This window comes from Leptinotarsa decemlineata, unplaced genomic scaffold (genome assembly GCF_025532065.1).
Source record: "Leptinotarsa decemlineata unplaced genomic scaffold, Ldec_3_MD MMD2_tig00078422_RagTag_RagTag, whole genome shotgun sequence".
Taxonomy (NCBI): Eukaryota; Metazoa; Arthropoda; class Insecta; order Coleoptera; family Chrysomelidae; genus Leptinotarsa; species Leptinotarsa decemlineata.
In genome coordinates this window covers 10834934-10854421 of record NW_027412747.1, presented here as the reverse complement: position 1 = coordinate 10854421, position 19488 = coordinate 10834934, and the positions used below count along the sequence as shown (strand labels likewise).

General features: G+C 40.3%; 1 protein-coding gene across 1 annotated transcript in view; it reads left to right on the top strand.

The window, feature by feature from the left end:
- The window catches only part of BBS4 (Bardet-Biedl syndrome 4), a 150681-nt gene continuing 131193 nt past the window's right edge, over positions 1-19488 (top strand). The window contains exons 1-3 of the mRNA XM_074186423.1: positions 1-150; positions 211-371; positions 6340-6452. Coding sequence (XP_074042524.1) covers positions 99-150; positions 211-371; positions 6340-6452 — 326 coding nt within the window. The 5' untranslated portion in view covers positions 1-98. The remainder of the gene's footprint in view (positions 151-210; positions 372-6339; positions 6453-19488) is intronic.

The window sequence follows — 19488 nt, the reverse complement described above, 5'->3', positions numbered from 1 at the left end:
TTTGTTCGATTACTCCGACTGAAGAAATGGTAACCTAGCAACCTCCACTATACAACTGTTGGCAGGAACATTCAATTGATATATGTACCAGAAATAAAATGATTTCGAATGGAACAAGTCAGAATACGAGTATTTTAGACAAAAAGTCGAGTAAGTTTCTTGAGAATATGGCGGCGAGGTATCTGTTATTTATAAAATAACATATTTCAGGCGAGAAAGTGAAAGTTTCCGAGAAGTTTCCACCCCTGGAAAAATTCAACTGGTTGATCCATTTACAACACGTAAGGGGTGAACTAGAGGGGTGCAAAAGTCTGATAAAGCGGGAACTCGAGAGAAGCAATGGCAGAAATGAATTTGCTCTCCATAAACAAGTGAGAATATTTATAGTCGTTATCAGTTATTTAGCAACTCACGATTAATGTCAGAGGCACGTTTAATTTTGGATGTTATAAAAAAGTGGAGTGACTAATTTTTTGTACAACTATCATTTAGAATAACATTTTTATTGGTTGTCAAGAGTATTGACAACCAATGATGTTCACAAAGTAGTGTGTTAGCTACTTTATAGCAATTTTTTTCGACTAAATAGCAATAAACAAAACATAATTATGGATTGAAGAAATTATGACCAACAATCAAGATGAATACAAAAATTCAGTTGTTTTTCAACAGAGTACTGCACAGGTCTGTACCAGATTGATTCGATCAGAGATACTCAGGCATGTGGATTAGAAGGCTCGGTCCACTGAAATATCCTGCTCGTTCTCCAGATTTTACTTCTTTCGATTTTTCTCTTTGGGGCTGGATCGAATCGTTTATGTTATGTAACCGGGGACAATGCGGAAACTTAGAGACGGAATGACCGAAACTTGGTACCAACAAGTTCGAAACAGTTTTATCGTCAGGGCGTTCGAAGAGAACATTTCGAACATTTGATAAATTGGTTAAGGCTTTCGCGGCCAAGATTTCCAGTGTTACTATCTTCATTCGGGTGTTTCGCCAGCACGAGTGGTTGGCTTCTTCAGAAGTTCATTCATCTTGATGATTCGCCGATGACTGGTGATTTCTAGTCCGTAGGTTGTATTTATGTTGATTCAGGTAGGCCGCCTTTCTTGTTTCATTGTTGCTATAGGCCCAAGTGTTACCTGAGTCAACATAAATACAACCTTCGGAATAGAAATCACCAGTCATCGGCGAATCATCAAGATGAATGAACCTCTGAAGAAGCCAGCCACTCGTGCTGACGAAACATTAGTTTCAAACGTTAGTTCCAAAGTACGACGACCTACAAACCCAAATGAAAATAGTAATACTGAAGATTTCCAACATTGCTCAAATGATTTCATTATAGTAGGGGAGCCCACGATGCAAAATGGGGATTTACTCGAGCGTCATAGAGACATATTAGGTTGCAAAGCTTAGATGATAAGAAGAAAAAAATGTTATATAATATATACCTTTTCATCGGTGGGAAAAGCGGCTATAGATTTTTAAATATGTAAAAAATACTGTTGCATGGACATTATCGAGCGCGTCAGATATTGATAGCATCAATGTCCTACGTATTTTTAATAATCTTCGTATATTAATCTGATCTTTTGCATGATGCGGGTAGTTGTACGTAAGGGTTAAAAGTGAAAAGAAAAAAAAATTAATCGAGCGCGTCAGATTTTCTAAGGAGGTGTTAAGTGCAACAATATTCAATAATCTGACGATTTCGATTTGACGCCAACTCGCGGCCATTATTATAATGTGCAAAAGAAATTAGTCATTTTGAAATACTCAAGCGCGTCAGATTGAGATATATATGGTTCATCTTCAGGGTCTAGACGTGCTGTCTAATAATCTGACGATTATCTAGAGGGATTCGCCTAATCTGATAAAAAAATATTTTTTGAAGATTTTTTTTTTCAAATAATTGAAATTAATTGATTGAAAAGCTCAGGAAATATCATGCAAATAAATAACTGTATGTTTTTTTAAGTAGAATACTTGTATTTATAAGAAAATAAATGAAAAAAATGCTCAGAAAATTTAATTGATTAATTAATCATCATCTTTATCTTCATCACGAACGAGTCTGTGATCAGCTGTGATGGCGTCATGGCAACAGGGGGGGGGGGGACGAAGTGAGAGGAGATTAATAGAGAAAAAGTGAAAGAGAAATAGAAACTCGGAGAGGGAAATTAGGTACCTATCACACAGCTGCACGCATTAAAATTTATTGACAAATTTTTGTTATTTCGGCTTGCGGAATTATATATTTTTTCGTTATCCTTGAATTATTTCCTTCAAAATAAAAAAAAATTAGCTCGAGAATGCCGAAATGACGTTATTTTTTCACAATTTTGTTGCCCTCCCCTTTCTTTACGTCACTCTCAAATTGTCAGATTACTGGAATATACACTTTTTGGCATGTAATTAACTCACCCTACCTTAATCTGACGCGCTCGAGAATTTCTGATGATCAATTTTTTTTTACTAATCTGATCCTTTATCCTTCACAGGCGGCCTTATATATGGGGTTCATATTTGGTGGAGGTACTTAACCGGGTACAAGGTATCCCCCTGTATATTAATCTGCCGCGCTTTAGTAAATCCCGAAATCCTCGCTTGGGCTCCCCTATTATTATGTATGAGATGAATAATAACGAGGTTGAAATAAAACACTATTATTTTATACCCTTGAAATTAACACTCATCTATTGCAGATGATGTTATTGATTTATTTTTCTCCCCAATGAACATTCATTTAGAAAAATCCGACATTAGTTGATGAAGATTATATAGATGATTGAAATAAACATATTTTCAGCTTTTTATCAAAAAGTACTAAAAATCATTCACGTATTCGCCATACAATGGCTTCTTCGGGCCTGTCTTTACTCAATCATTCCTCTCCACCAAAATTTTGTCTGGCTCTGATATATTGGGCCGTTCGAAAGTTAAGAGGGGGAAAATGTTTACATCTGCACTGTGAAGGAAAGCTAATCAAATTCAAAAACACAGAAAGAGTGGAAGAGGGAATGAACATTAATGAAGCGTGGCATTCTCCACTTGACAATAAACGAACCCAAGCAATAAGAAAGAAGCCCACCATCAATGCAATGATACCGGATATCCGAACCTCGATCAATTCGAGGCCTGTTGAAAAAATAAGGTGAATGTTCAAATTTCGTGGGCAACGTACATTCAATAAGCGATTTTTTTATGTTGCTACACTTGTCTCGAACAAGTGTTCATAAATGAAGCTGTTTAGCATGTTTAGTTTGTTGGTAAGAGGCATGAAACTTCGAAGTGTTTTGCGTGTTCGGCGATATTTTGCTATCGAAAATGATAGATCAAACAATTTACATCAAAATTTGTGTGAAAAATGGAACTGAGTAGTCAAAAACACTTGAAAATTTGTCAGTGGCATACGGTGATTGTACTCTGTCAGAATTTTTTTACCCAAGTGTACAAGCTCTTCGCAGAAGGTCGGGAAGATGTGAATGACGACGCTTGCCCTGGACGCCCCAGCACATGAACAACCAATGAAAATGTTGAGCGAGTGAAGAAAATTATTATGAAGAATTGTCGAATCACTACTAGGGAACTTGATGAGGATGTCGGCATATCGGTTGGCTCATGCCATTTGATTTTTTCGTAAATTTAAGGCATGAAGTGTGTGGCAGCGAAGTTTGTTCAAATTTCAGAATTTTGACCAAAAAAACTTCGCATGAGCATCCCTCAATAATGTTGAATGATGTCAACATCAATGCCCAGATTTGCCTGAGAGGGTCATAGCTGGTAATGAATCATGGGTATATGGTTATGACATCGAAACCAAAATCAAATCGTCTCAATGGAAGAGCCTAGGAGAGCCAATACCAATCAAATGTCAAGGTTTTGCTCACTGTTTTCTTCGATTAACGTGGTGTAGTGCATCAGGAGTTTTTGCCACATGGTCGTACGGTCAATAGGGAGTATTATCTTGGAGTTATGCGCCGCTTGTGAGAAGCAATACAAAGAAAACGTCTGGCATTGTGGAAAAACCATTTATGGCTTTTGCATCACGATACTGTACCTGCTCACTCTTCATTGCTTGTTCGTATATTTTGGATAAAAACAACATCGTGATCCTCAGCCACATTATTCACCAGATTTGGCCCACTGCAACTTTTTTTGTTCCCAAAATTGAAGATACCTATGAGAGGATGGCGTTTTGCGACGATTGAGAAGATATAAACCGAATCGCTGAGAGAGTTCAAGTAGGTATCTGTCTATATCTGTAGAGTAGGGAGGGTGAGTGTAGGCCCACAGCACATAGACCGAATGTGACCCATTGTACATCCTCCCAAGGAGTTGTCCTCCTAAGTCATCGTCCACCCTGTCCTTTCCAGGAAGGTGAACAGGTCACTGGGAGACATCTCCTTTATATCGGCAGGTGTAGGCCAAGATTCGTCGAACACACACCCTCTTATTGACGATAACTCCGGGCACTCGCATAGGACATGCCTGACAGTCTCATCTTCCTGATCACTCATCCTGCATAGCTGGGGCTATAATGGGGCTATAATGGGCCTACTAGCTGGGGCTATAATGGAGGTGTTTCCTTAGTTGTCAGTGGCCAGTCAAAAATCCTACTGCGGCCATTAACGCAACCTCCTCAACGTATAGGCCCAGGGGGGATAGACCAGTAATTAATTCCATTACCGCGGTTGGTGTTGTTCTCTTGGCTCCTGTGATGTTTAAACAAGCCAGTCGCTGTATTTGATACAAGCGGTTGCTTGTAGAACTTTCGGTCCCCATGCAATGGCTCCGTACGTTAACATAAATCTCATTATTGCAATGTAGATCTAGGTGACCACACGAGGTGAAAGACCCGACCCGACATTGCTCATAAGCCACATATGCTCTTTTTGCTCTACTCTGTATGTGAGAGTTTCATGTTAGCTTCCTTTCGAGGATAGTACCGAGGTATTTCACCGCTTCAGAGAAGTTCAGTTTGTTTTTGAAGATTTCGGGAGGTTTTAAGTCAGATAAACCTTTTTCCAGTGAAAAGGACTATCTCAGTCTTCTTGTGATTGATCGACAGTGAGTGTTCCTTACACCATGTTTCTATTAATTTGAGCCCATCCTGCGCTCTATCGCACAGTGTGTTCATAAATTTGACTGTCTGCAAAATAACTATGTCATCTGCATATACAATTGTGTAGAATCCATTATTGTTGAGATGATTAAACAGGGTATCCAGAACTATGTTCCAGAAAAGGGTGATAAGGATTGGAAAAACGCTGACAGAAGTGTATCATATCTGAGGGGGACTACTTTGAAGGGGCAAAATAGAAATTGATGAATTAATCAATACTTTTCGAGAAAAATGAAAATTCACCTCATTTTTGAACAGACCCCATATATCAGTTATTCATTGAAGAGAGGTTGGAGATTTATCTCTCTTCTACAGATAATTTCATGGGAAGTGTTCAAGTGACTTGGCACATTTGATTCCACCAAGAGCGGTACATATATGAAATACGCGATGGAATGTGGCTGCTCATCGTTCTGAGGTTCAACACAGTACACCTCGAACTTCACTGTTTAGGAACTCTTTCATCCGGAGAACAACGTTTATATGGAATAAATTTGCTGAGAAATTTTTTCCAAACGAATTTACCCTCCAGCGATTGAAATCCAATGTGAATCGCACATGTGAATGGCACAGGTTCCGCTCTGAGAGAGCCTCAAGATTTTTTCTGTAGTGCTTGTGTTTTGTCCTTGAAAAAATTCAATCAGTCTGAATTGCGCTGTGAGGATAACTTGAGAACTGTGTCTATTGTCTCATCGCCTTTGACAATATTTACGTCAATTATAAAAACCTACAGACTTATGTCAACAAACCCCAAAAATAATTTCGACACAGTTAACTTCTTCATTCTTTTGAACTCTTTTTATTGAATTTGCTTCTCAAATTATTGATATGATATCCTTGTATACAGTGCTATTATTCCTTCATCTCTCTGTTACGTTACGCCAATGGCTTGATTGCACCCAACATTATTTGATTGAAAAGTTCCTGTTGATGTACACTATAATGAAATTCCTGCAAAGGAATAACAAAATAGGTCGTTCCGAAGCTTATTTTACTCCGGGGACATTCATTGTGGAATTTTTGGATAACAAAATATCAATCTCAGCTGATATTGAACGAAACTTCTCATGATTGAGACAGGGAAATTTTGAAAGGGTAATTTCAACGCATAGTTTGGTCGCGATTTTCCCATGGCAATGTCACCGCGGAAACTCATGAATGTTTTTGTGGAATTTATCACTTGCAATATTGGAATTTTCTTTTTATAGGGTAAAATATTTCGGGAGGAAGGAAAACTACAGGAGGCACTGAATTCTTTTCAGGCGTGTCTGAGATTGAATCCAGAGAACATCGAAAATTTGAAAGAAGCTGGAAAATGCTTGTAAGTAGTGAACCAACGAAACAATTAATGATTTTGTAAAACCTAGTAGACAGTTTGTCTACTAGGTTTTACCGCAATCCGCAATCCTCAGACAGAACGATTCTTATATTTGAAAATTTTTTCAATAACATTTTTCAACCTTGTCTCAACTTCCTGCCCTACAGATCAACCCCTCCATAAGTGTATAATGAAAAGGAGAATTGAGTTTTTGAACAATCAATACAACTATCTATTAATTTTTTATTTATCTTATGCCAATTCGAAGTAAAAACATTTTGAATAGCGAATATTTCATTTTCATTTTTTTTTCACAAAAATGTTTACCTTGTTAGTACCCCTAAACATTGGCTTCGTGTAAAATTGTAATCAGCTGTGAAGTTAGGGCGCAGAAATATTTTTGGTTTAGCTGAAAATGCCGAGTTAGAAATGAGTTTATTTTGACGCACTATTATTGACATCACCCCAGCTAGCCAAGGCATTGTTGAAAATCAAGCCCTGAAGAAAATAACGCCGGCCGCCACTGGTAGCCATAAACCAATTGTGACGTGGCTAAGAGCGCGCCCAGTCCTACCGAAGTTTCGCGAAAGTTCGATGTTTGCTGCATTTCTAGACGTGGCGAGAATAATGCCCTCGGCTTCAATGGAATTCCAAAGAATTTTCCAGCGCTTTCGATTGCCAAATATAAACGCGATCCACTCGCCTATCAGGCCAGTCAAGTGGAAGTGACAATGCAATACGCGGAGCGATCTAGTAAGGCCATATACATTTGAGTAATAATTGGAGTTTCAATTGAAGTATTTTGTTGTATTGATTGTAAGCTCAACCCCTTCTATAAGCAAAGTGGCAGAACGAGTAAACTTGAAAAGACTAGAAGACCAAACCAACGAACTAGGAATCTTGCCAGATGAAGAGTTTGTTTTGAGATCCGAACAATCGACAGAGTTGCAAGTCCTGGGGGTAGTTGACTATGCGACAGACTGTTTCAACCTGGACAAAGGATACCACACCGGACCGATATTCCTAGACGTCTCCAAGGCGTTCGACAGAGTTTCACCTTCAACGGATAAGACATTTCAACGAAACGAAATACCAGGGTGTTCGGAAAACCGGCAACATTTCAATTTTCAGTTCGATATCTGTATCGCGAGACCGAGCATTCAAAGTTTTTTGTTTATGGTTTTTTATGACTTACCAGAAAGAAGATTTAGTGTTGTTAATGATTTTGAAGTTGAATCGCAACCGTTTTGAAAACGATATAATCAGTTCGTTCGCTATCTCCTAGATATACTTCTATTTATCCCTTTTGTGAATGTTGTGTCAACGAGTATATGCATCAACAGTTAAGTTAGCTGGAAAACATCCCAAGGAGCTCCTGAGAAAACCCAGAACAGCTTATCCAAGAGGAAAACTCCAACTATCAGGTAACTTTGATGCTCTCGTATCGAAATTAATTACAATTATAATTACAGTCCACTGATAACGCCACTTATGTACTTTCGCTATATCATTTGTATTTTTTAACGTACATTTTTTATGGTCCTTCGAGCCGGATTACTTTGTTTTCTGTTGAAAAAAGTTGCCAGTTTTCAATAAATTCTGCATTCTCGTCATCTGAATTGTATTATTGCATCGCATTTGAAACTCTCATTTTGAATAGTTCGCATCGCTTTCGCATTTTTGTGTTTTAGAATTACCATACGCCATAAATTGCCGGTAAACATAGTTGCCAAGTGTTCCTAGAAATATCATTGCTGCTTAAGATTATTAAAACATCAAATATATATCGGCTGGAGTTCAACATCACTGTGTTTTGAATTTTAGTCTATCTACCTTGAATGAATATTAAATATTTCGCTATTATTACTAGGTGTTAACAATTCAAAATGGCAGTTAAGTTGAAGTAAGCACGTTTATACAGAAATACTCATTTGAATGAAGTTCATATTGTAAGTGATATTGCTAATTGACCTCGTACAGATATATCTCTCCATAGCATTTTTCGGGTTCGCTATGCTGAGTTGGATGAATTGAGGCAAGAGTTTAATAAGCATCATCAAACCATACTATCTTTATTGCTCGCTGATCCCGAAGCTAATATGTCGGTCGAAGAAACAATATATGAAGTCAAGTACAGTTGATCACGGAGGACCATCGCAAGTACGTCTTCCAACTATTGATCTTCCAAAATTCGATGGAGATTACACAACTTTCACTTCATATTTAGATTCATTCAACGTTTTAGTTCATGAAAATACGTTCTTAAGTGATGTTGAAAAGTTTAATTACCTCGTTTTGAGTTTACAAGGAGCGCCATTGTCACTTGTACGCAAATTACCTATAACCTCAAAAAATTACCCAACTGCTTATAAAACTTTGGTGGATCGCTATACTAATAAACGCTTACATGCTCAAGCTCATTGGGGTCAAATTGAAAATTTTCCCAAGGTTAATTCAGCAAATCCTGGATCGATCAGGAAACTTTCAGATACGTTTTCAGAAAACTGCTGCTTTACAGACTTTGGGATTTCCAGTCGATAATTGGGATTTTATCATTGTTATGCTTATATTGCAACGATTGGATACTAATCTTGAAAAAACATTTGAATTAGAGCATGGTTCCACCGAAGTTCCTACATATAAGTTGTTTGAGGATTTTCTGAGTAAAGTATGTATCGCCCATGATACGTGTTCATTTGCCACCGCACCACCAAAACGGAATACTTCTATTAGTAAACCAGTGTCTAATTCTGCACGCACCAAATCTTTTCTTGTCAAACCTTCCGCTACTCAATGCTTATTATGTCGAGGTAATCACGCTCTTTATCACTGCAAGTTATTCTTGGAGAAAACTCCCACAGACCGCTTCAATTTCAGCAATTTCAGCAAAAATTCTCACTTGTGTTTCAATTGTTTGAGTAACTTGCATATGGTGAATAATTGTAAATTATCAAATACTTGTTCCAAATGTAGGAGACGACATCATAGTGTCTTGCATTTTGAAAATACACCGCAAAGTACTACCATTTCGCCTTCAGTAGAGCGCTCTACCCCTACGTCGTCGTCAAATCAAGAATCTTCGAAAAAAATTAATAATTCTAAGTCCATATCGATGCTTGGTTCCGGAGTATTTCAAAATAGTACTGTTTTATTGTCCACAGCCATTATAGAGGTACGTGATTGTTGGGGATTGTTTTAGCGAATGAGATGTCTTCTTGACCCAGGAAGTATGAGTTCTTTCGTAACTCAACGGTCAGTGGAGCACCTGGGATTAAGGACTTCTAAGTCTACGATCGAAGTGAGGGGTCTCGGATCTATGCACACCTCATCAAATCTTGGAGTAGTTACTATAACTATTTGTCCAAAAGAATCTTATAATTCTCTGTTTGCAAAGACATTTTAGAAAAAATCTGCGATCCAATGCCTTTAATAAAAATTTGTATTGAAAAATGCCCACTTATTGTGAATATGAATTTAGCTGATGGGACTTTTGGTATTCCTGGAGAGATAGATATTTTGCTTGGAGCTGATATTTTCTCAGAAATATTGTTGGTTGGTCACATCTCAGGTATCGCTGGGTCGCTACATGCCCTTAGTACTGTTTTTGGATATATACTGATGGGAAAAGTTAATGTCACTCCTCATTCAACAATCAGGTCATTTTTGTGTACCCCTAATAATTCTTTGGATAACACTTTGAGACAATTTTGGGAAATGGAGAATATTTCGCACAAGCCATGTCTTTTGCGTGATGAGATTTTGTGTGATCAAATATTTTCGCGTACATGCACTAGAACTGAAACAGAAAGCTTTTGTGTACGCTTGCCTTTTCGCGATTCTCCTTCTGTTTTTCGTGTATCACGATCGCTAGCCTTGAATCGATTTCATTCCTTAGAACGCAACCTTTTAAGAGATAATGAATTGTATGCAGAATATTCGGATTTCATGAAAGAATACTTAACATTGGAACATATGTAACCAGTTCCAAGGAATGAAAGATTCACTGTTGCCTCATATTATATTCCGCATCATTGTGTACTGAAACCTGATAGTTTGAGCACTCGCTTGCGAGTTGTTTTCAACGCATCCTCTAAACTACCAGGACAAACTTCTTCAAATGATCATATTCTTACTGGTAAGAAGTTACAAAAGGATATTTGTTCAATATTGTTGAAATTTCATCTTCATAAATTTGTAATATGCGCAGATATCTGTATCTGTATCTGTAGAGTAGGGAGGGTGAGTGTAAGCCCACGCACTTAGGCCACATGTGACCCATTGTACATCCTCCCAAGGAGTTGTCCTCCTAGGTCGTCGTCCATCCTGTCCTTTCCAGGAAGGTGGACAGGTCGCTGGGAGACATCTCCTTTATATCGGCAGGTGTAGGCCAAGACTCGCCGAACACACACTCTCTTATTGACGATAACTCCGGGCACTCACACAGGACATGCCTGACAGTCTCATCTTCCTGTTCACACATCCTGCATAGAGGTGTGTCCACTAGCCCCATATTATGTAGGTGTTTCCTTAGCTGACAGTGGCCAGTCAGAAATCCTACTGTAAGGCGTAGATTTTTCCTGGTCATCGCCAGATATTTCTTCGGCGCCAGCTTCCCAGGGTCGCCCAAGGTGATCCTGGCAAGATTACATCCTTTAATTTCATCCCATCTCTTTAAAGATTGAGCATGGGTGTAACATTTGACTAGTTCCGCAATTGTCGAAGTCATCAGGCCGTGGGTGCCACTTGGTCCTAAAATTCTTAGTCCAGCCGCTTCCTTGGCTAAAGAGTCGGCAATGCGATTACCTTTACTCCTTTCGTGCCCTTTAATCCACCTCAGGATAATGTTATTATCTACCGAGGCTTTGGCTAAATCTTGGTGGCACTCTAGTGCTAGCCCTGAAGTAACACGGTGTCTGTTCAAGGCTAATAGTGCTTGTCTGCTATCAGTGCAGATTGTTATGTTTTTGCCCGAAATTCTTTTCTTGGTTATTTCTTTTGTGGCGATTGAGATACCAGCCAGTTCTGTTTGTACCACGCTGGTATTTCTTCCCATTCCCCATTTGATCCTTAGGCTTAGTGATCTGGAGTACACTCCACATCCTGAACCTTCTTTGGTTTTTGAGCCATCTGTATAAATCCGTATTGCATTTGTAGCATCTGACTCTGTGTTCTGCTTAATTTGTATTTTGTAGGGTTTATTAAACACAAACCTGGGTCAATTGCATCACTTGTTGCCTGCAGCAGAGGTTGCGCAGTAAGCGCTTCCCGCCACAGGCCCAGCCTCAATTGACCCATTCCTACTTCTAGTTCACACCAGCCGTGTGCAATCGTAACATGGCCATTAACGCAACCTCCTTAACGAACAGATCCAGAGGGGTCAGACCCGTGATTACTTCCATTGCCGCGGTTGGTGTTGTTCTCATGGCTCCTGTGATGTTTAAACAAGCCAGTCGCTGTATTTGATATAATTTTTGGATGGCCGTTGCTTGTAGAACTTTCGGTCCCCATGCAATGGCTCCATACGTTAACATAGTTCTTATTATTGCAGTGTAGATCCAGGCGACTACACGGGGTGAAAGACCCCATGCGCGTCCCACTGTCCTCCGACATTGCTCATAAGCCACGTATGCTCTTTTTGCTCTACTCTGTAGATGAGAGTTCCATGTTAGCTTCTTGTCGAGGATAATACCAAGGTATTTCACCTCTTCAGAGAAGTTTAGTTGGCTTTTGAAGATTTCGGGAGTTTTAAGCCCGTTAAACTTCTTTTCCTGGTGAAAAGGACCATCTCAGTCTTCTTGGGATTGATCGACAGTGAGTGTTCCTTACACCATGTTTCTATCAATTTGAGCCCATCCTGCGCTCTATCGCACAGTGTGTTTACAAATTTGCCAGTCTGCAAGATAACTATGTCATCTGCGTATGCAATTGTGTAGAATCCATTTTTGTTAAGGTGATTAATTAGGGTATCCAGAACTATGTTCCAGAGAAGGGGTGATAAGACCCCTCCCTGTGGACATCCCCTCATGACCAGTCCTTTAACTGTGATGTCTTCTACATTAATACTTATTGCTCTGCTAGAGAGCATCTGGAGTATCCATTCTCCTACTACCAGGGGTACATTCCTGGAGTGTAGTTGCTGGGTAATTGTTGGAAAGGTTGTTTTATCAAACGCTCCCTCAATATCTATGAATATACCTAGGGTGGATTCTTTGTTGTCCAATGATCTCTCGATTCTGCCAACCACATGGTGAAGGGCCGAATCAGTAGACCTTCCCGGGTATATGCATGCTGATTCGGATGAAGTGGGTTGTTAACAAGTACTTCATCTCTTATGTACCGCTCACATAGCCTCTCCATGGTTTTTAAGAAAAACGATGTGAGACTAATTGGTCGGAATGCTTTTGGTAGGGTGTAGTCCATCCTACCTGGTTTGGGTATAAATACTACTCTTACTTCTCTCCACTTACTGGGAATATACCTCAGAGCTAGAGAGGCTCTGAATATTCCAACCAGGTGTGGCATAAGAGTGTCCAGTCCCCACTGAAGTAGGGCTGGTCTTATACCGTCAGGCCCTGGTGACTTGAAGGGGGAAAAGCTCGATATAGCCCATCTTATTTTGTCCTCATCAATTACTGTACTAGCATATTGCCAGTCATATTGTGAGGGTGTTATTGATACATCCGTCCAGTTCGCCGTTCCAGGAAAGACAGAACCTGGGAAGTGAGTTTCCATAAGAATCTCAGCACTCTCCTGGAGGTTGGCGGCTTTGTCGCCATTTTCCCTCGTCAGGATGCCAATAGTCTTATGGTGGTCATTTGAGAGTGCCTTCTGTAGCCTAGAAGCTAGTGGAAAATCTTCGACTGCCTCACAATAGGCTCTCCAGGCTTCTCTTTGTTTTCGCCTACAGACTTTTTTAAACTCTCTGAGGTTGGCTTGATATAAACCCAGTCCTCTTCGAGTCTTGTACGTTTTGCCTTGTTAAAGGTCGTTCTCGATGTCCTCCTGAGGTGTTCCAATTCAGGGCACCACCATGTGTTGGTTGTGCCATGCGTTTGAACCATCCTCATTGGACAGGATTCCTTATAGGCAGTGTCTATTTTGTTGTGGATAGATACTGTGTACCTTTCCAGTTCTTCATTGTTGCCAGGAGTCAGGACCTCTGTTTCCCGCAGAGCTCCTCTTAAGAGTCGATTGTAGAGAGCTACATCCGTCCTCTTCGGGTCACGGGATTTTACAGTAGTCCTGAGATCCTGGCTTATCGTATAGGTCAGCCAGCGGTGGTCTGACATAGAGATATGGTCCGAGACTTGCCAGTCTTGGATTTTGTTTGATATTTCGGCTGTCGTGAGCGTGATATCTATTAACGTTTGGCTACGGGCATTAATAAATGTTGGCTCCGTGCCTCTGTTCAAGATTGTTAGATCTTTCTGTATTATATATTCGTATAGTGACTTACCTCGGGCGTTGATATCCTTGCTGCCCCAGCTCACGTGGTGAGAGTTTGAGTCGCAACCCAATATGAGCTCCACTCTCTGGTTGAGGCAGTGGTCCACTAGTACTTCCATTTCTCTGGTCGGTGGTAGGGTGGCTGCATCTGAAGGGAGGTACACCGATGCGATTATCAACGCCATATATTTGCCTTTCCCAACTGGACATTCAACTTTGACCGCAGTGAGATCTGAGGTGCTGAATTGTGCCATCGGAAACGCTCTGTATTTCCTAGGAACGTAGACAGCCGTCCTAGGTTGCTGGTTGCTTGGTAAGCTGAAAATTTGACCAGTTAAACTACTGAAACCAGTAATTTTGGTCTTTATTATCCAGGGCTCCTGGATCAAAGCTATTGCCTCCTCCAATACATCAAGGTGGCGACATAGTGTTGCCGTTGCCGCCTTTTTGTGTTGGAGGTTGCATTGTATTATTTTTACTTTTTTTCCAACGTCCTTGCCCATGAGACAGTTGTTGGATACAAAGTTACCTTTAGAGGTCCATCTGCTCCCCTGCTAAGGGGGAGGTGGCCTCGCTGTTTTTGGGTGCCTCCTCCGTCAGGTCATCGAATGTCATCTGTTCAGATGCTTCGATTTCCTTTTCGGGACCCATGGTGGCCTTGGGGTCAATATCCACTTTAGGTGGTTCAACTCCCAAGGACCTAGGGTCTTCCGAGGTACCCTCTGTTTCTTTTACTGTTGCCCTAATAGTCAGTGAGGTAAACGCGTAGCTTAACCTCATCGACTTCTTCTTCAGGACAGCCATATCATCTTCTCCGATCCCGAAGACGAAGAGGTGTCCTTGTGGGTTCATCTTAACCTCATGATGGAAGGTGCACCATCTTGCTACCTTCAGGTCAGGATTCTGCGCCTTTAGCCGACCCAGCACCCTCTCCTTTTCACCGGATGTCGTCTTGTGGACGTCCTCCGGGATCCAGAGTGAGGCTTTGGTAAGCTTCGGGAGCTTATCCACACTGACGACCGCAAGTGATGCCTCCTCCCATGGCTTGATATTCATTGTGGCTTTCTTCAGCCACTCTAACGTCACGTCGTCATCGCAGACCACTCTGATGATTTCACCGGAGTATGTCCACGACTTGAACGTGGGCGGTTTTCTGTTGTTGCTGGAGGCGGAGAAGATGATCTTGTCCAGCTCCTCCAACAGTTGTTTTTTGATGAGACTCTCTCGTTCTGCGGTAACCTTACCGTACGGGTTAGTCTCATCTATGATGGCTACCTTGAGGTGTCTCAAGGCGGCCTCCACGAAGGTTTTGGAAGGTGCAGCGACATTTCTGTCGCTGCGCAGCTTCTTCAACCTTCTTGGGGTTCCCTCCGTGGAGGTACTCGCGTGAGGGCGCTTTCCTGCGGTGGCAGCCGGTTCCTTGCCTTTTTTCAAGGCGGAGCTCTTGGCGCCCTCCGCAAGAGGTGCCCTTGTTGTTGAGGATGGAGTGGAGGAGGTGGAGGGTGCACTCATAGTTGCTGCCACTTCTGCCTCTTTCGCTCTCTTCCTCCTCTTGGCCTCGGCGCCGCTGATTCGCTTACGCCTTGGCCTTTGCATTGCATCGCGAGGTGGTCTGCTATGTCCAGCCTCTTTCTGAACGGTAGCTTGGGGTGAGCATTTCTGTTCATCCCCAGCCCCCGTCCTAAATTGAGGTGAGCATTGCTGTCCAGCCTCGGGATTGGTTGGTTTTTTGTTTTTTTCTTTTGTGTCCATGTATGTTCCCACGAGTAGCAAGGGAAGGGTTGGTCACCTCTAGCAGAGCCCCGCATTACCAGAGGAAGGCTAGTTACAATGAGGTTTCGCCCGCCCGTTCCTCAAGGGGATCGTTCGTAACCGCATATAACCCTGCGGCCATTCAGCTGTCGACACGATTCCTTACATCTTAGCTTGGGTAGGCTGGTCCGCGGTGGCATGTTTTGCAGGGCTTTTGGGGGTTTCAGTTCCCCTCACCCTACTTATTTCTGCCACTGACCAGGAGTCCGTCAACCCCGTCCGTTAGGCCACATTGGCTTCCCGGATAGGGCCTCCAGTCCCCTGGCCGTTCCCCTATCCGCCACCTGGGGACGCGCCCGATAGGTAGCCCAACCCACGGGAATATGCGCAGATAAAAATGATGTACCGTATGATATTTTTGAACCCCGCCCAGAGAGACTTTCAAATAATTTTCTGGGGATTCTCTCCACAAAATTGCAAGATTTACCCCCTCGCACTTATCTCATGATCTGATTTCCTTCACAGACAAATCGGAGGATACCCAGTTGAAACTGGGATTGCAATGGTATCCTGTTATTGATTCTTTCTCTTTTTCTATAAAGATACTTGACAAGCCTCATACAAAACGCACAATGTTATCCGATATCTAACGTATTTATGATCCTATAGGTTGTTACGATATTTTTCTGTTTAATTAATTCCATGCATCGATTCAACTTCAATTGAATATATTTCCTGTATCACGAACACCATATAAAAGTAGTCAGTTCTTAATAATTTTTTTTATATGCGACAAAAACTCTTGGGCTCGGTACTGATTGGAAACGACGTAAATGAGATAGCGATTTCCTGAGAAAATCGTAAAGATATCTGCCTAGTAAATGTGTTTTTAACTATCATTGATTGATTTTCGCAAAAGTGCGGATTTACATTTCAAAGGCTGTTAAGGGTTGAATGTTTGGTGCATTTTTGGATTATTTGAAAGTGAATTCAACCCTTGTTTCAAACGAGTTTGGATTAAGATAATACATTGATTTCGAAACGTCTCCTGTTGTGCTAGGGATCTCGACACAAGGAGGTAAGCGTTCGAAATTTTTTTAGAAACATAAACTTTGAAAATACCTTGAACTGTTCATAATTTCAGACGTTTTATTTCTCACGGACCACGTTCCATATTTATGAGTTTCCTACACTCGTTGTGTATCCAGAAGAAAGTTTTAGCCTGTTTTACTTCCCGAAGTATTGCGACTACTTAAAGTTTGGTATTGCTACACCTTTTTACCTGGTGATTATATGCAACGGACTTGGATAATAGAATCGACGAGGATAAGTACCTAGTAGAGGATTTTCTTTTTCTTTAAAAAAATCGTTACGGAAGCAATAAAGATAAGAATTAAAAGATCATATTTTTGTGAAGTGAATTAATTAAGGACAAACCGATGCCTATATTTTATGTTATACTAGGAACCGTATTCATAGTTAAGAAGAATTGAATGATTGATGTGTTGCCTGTTCACATTCAATTCTTCCCACCGAAGTTTTTGCAAGAATCGGCTCATTATATCGTTGAGTAGAACATTAAGACTCAGTGATCTTGAAGTTTTTCTTTATCGTGATTTATCATATCCATATATTAGGTCACACCCTCGGTATTAGTTTAGGATTGAATCTTGTAGTTATCTCTTGTATAGTTTAGTGATTTTTGTAATAAAAGCCGGCCAAATCACTTGGCGCCCATTTTGATTAGAAATCTTTTATTTTATTGGTAATAACATCTTTGATCCACGGCCCTGTTGAATGTTTCGAGTTGGTAACTAAACCGACCGTACTTAAACCAAAACAAAAGTAACTACGTTATATCTGAAAATTAATAAACCTACGGGTAAACGTAATAAGGTTTTTTGGTTCCAGTAACTTTTTTCACGAAGCATCTCATGCAACGCCTATGGATATTAGGAGTGGATTGATATCAAGCCTCTGATGAAATCACTTCTAATATATGGGCTCAATACCGGTCTGAATTGAATCTATTGTCGTCGATACAAATACCACGCCTCATATTAACACCAGTTTATTTTTCATATGAACTGCATGGTTTTGGAGATGCAAGTCGGAAGGGGTACGCTTCTTTTCTATATATTAGAGCTTTACGTGGAACTGACGTTTCAACCTGCTTCATTTGTGCCAAAAGTAAGGTTGCGCCCATTAAACGTATCAGTATCCCAAAATTAGAGCTTTGTGCAGGTGTTCTTCTATCCAAACTAATGTCCTATGTTTTGAAAATTTACAAAAAGAATTTGGTTTTCTCTCGAATATGCGCTTGATCAGATTCGCAAGTTGCTTTAGCTTGGATGTCCTCGTCTCCTCACAGGTGGAAAACTTTTGTAGCAAATCGCGTCACGTTTATTCAAGAAATACTTCCCACAGCACGTTGGTTATTTGTTGATTCTGAGAATAATACCGCTGATTGCGCCTCTCGGGGTATGTTACCTTCGAAAATGTTCTCGAATTCTTTGTGGTTTGACGGTCCGTGAAACTACTGAATCGTGGTTGAATAGTCCCTACCAATAATTTTATGCCTGATGAAACAAGAGAGGAAGAAGTCAAAACGGTTTTGTTGTCTGAATGTGTGTACCTTACATAACACACATAATAAATTTCTGCATTCGAACAGGTGATCATCCAAATTCTTGGAAGGAAGCCTTGGTAATGCCTCTTCCAAAAAAAAGTAACCCAGAAAGCTTCAAAGATTTGCGTCCAATTAGCATTCTGCCAGCTGTTTATAAGTTATTTGAAAGAGTGATTTACAACCAACTTTCTGAATTTTTTTCAACTAAAAACCTTCTACCAGAAACACAATCGGGCTTCCGCCCATCTCATAGCTATGAAACGACAATTTTGAACATTACAGATGATGTTTTCAGCGCACTTGACCATAAAAAAGCTACAGCACTTGTTATGCTTGATTTTTCGAAAGCTTTCGATACGATAAATCACGTTATTCTCCTCACTATCCTCGAAGCCATTGGTTTGTCAAATATCGCGGTTCAATTTTTTGAAAACTATTTGAGCGAGCGAGTGCAAAGAATTAAACTAGATAATATAGTATCCAGTCCATTGAAGATAAATCGCGGTGTTCCACAAGGCTTGATTTTAGGTCCTCTTCTATTTATATCATATACCTCAAACTTTGTGAACGTAATCAAATACTCCAAAATAAACCTATACGCTGATGATACACAATTACACACCACGTTCCATATTTATGAGTTTCCTACACTCGTTGTGTATCCAGAAGAAAGTTTTAGCCTGTTTTACTTCCCGAAGTATTGCGACTACTTAAAGTTTGGTATTGCTACACCTTTTTACCTGGTGATTATATGCAACGGACTTGGATAATAGAATCGACGAGGATAAGTACCTAGTAGAGGATTTTCTTTTTCTTTAAAAAAAATCGTTACGGAAGCAATAAAGATAAGAATTGAAAGATCATATTTTTGTGAAGTGAATTAATTAAGGACAAACCGATGCCTATATTTTATGTTATACTAGGAACCGTATTCATAGTTAAGAAGAATTGAATGATTGATGTGTTGCCTGTTCACATTCAATTCTTCCCACCGAAGTTTTTGCAAGAATCGGCTCATTACATCGTTGAGTAGAACATTAAGACTCAGTGATCTTGAAGTTTTTCTTTATCGTGATTTATCATATCCATATATTAGGTCACACCCTCGGTATTAGTTTAGGATTGAATCTTGTAGTTATCTCTTGTATAGTTTAGTGATTTTTGTAATAAAAGCCGCCAAATCACTTGGCGCCCATTTTGATTAGAAATCTT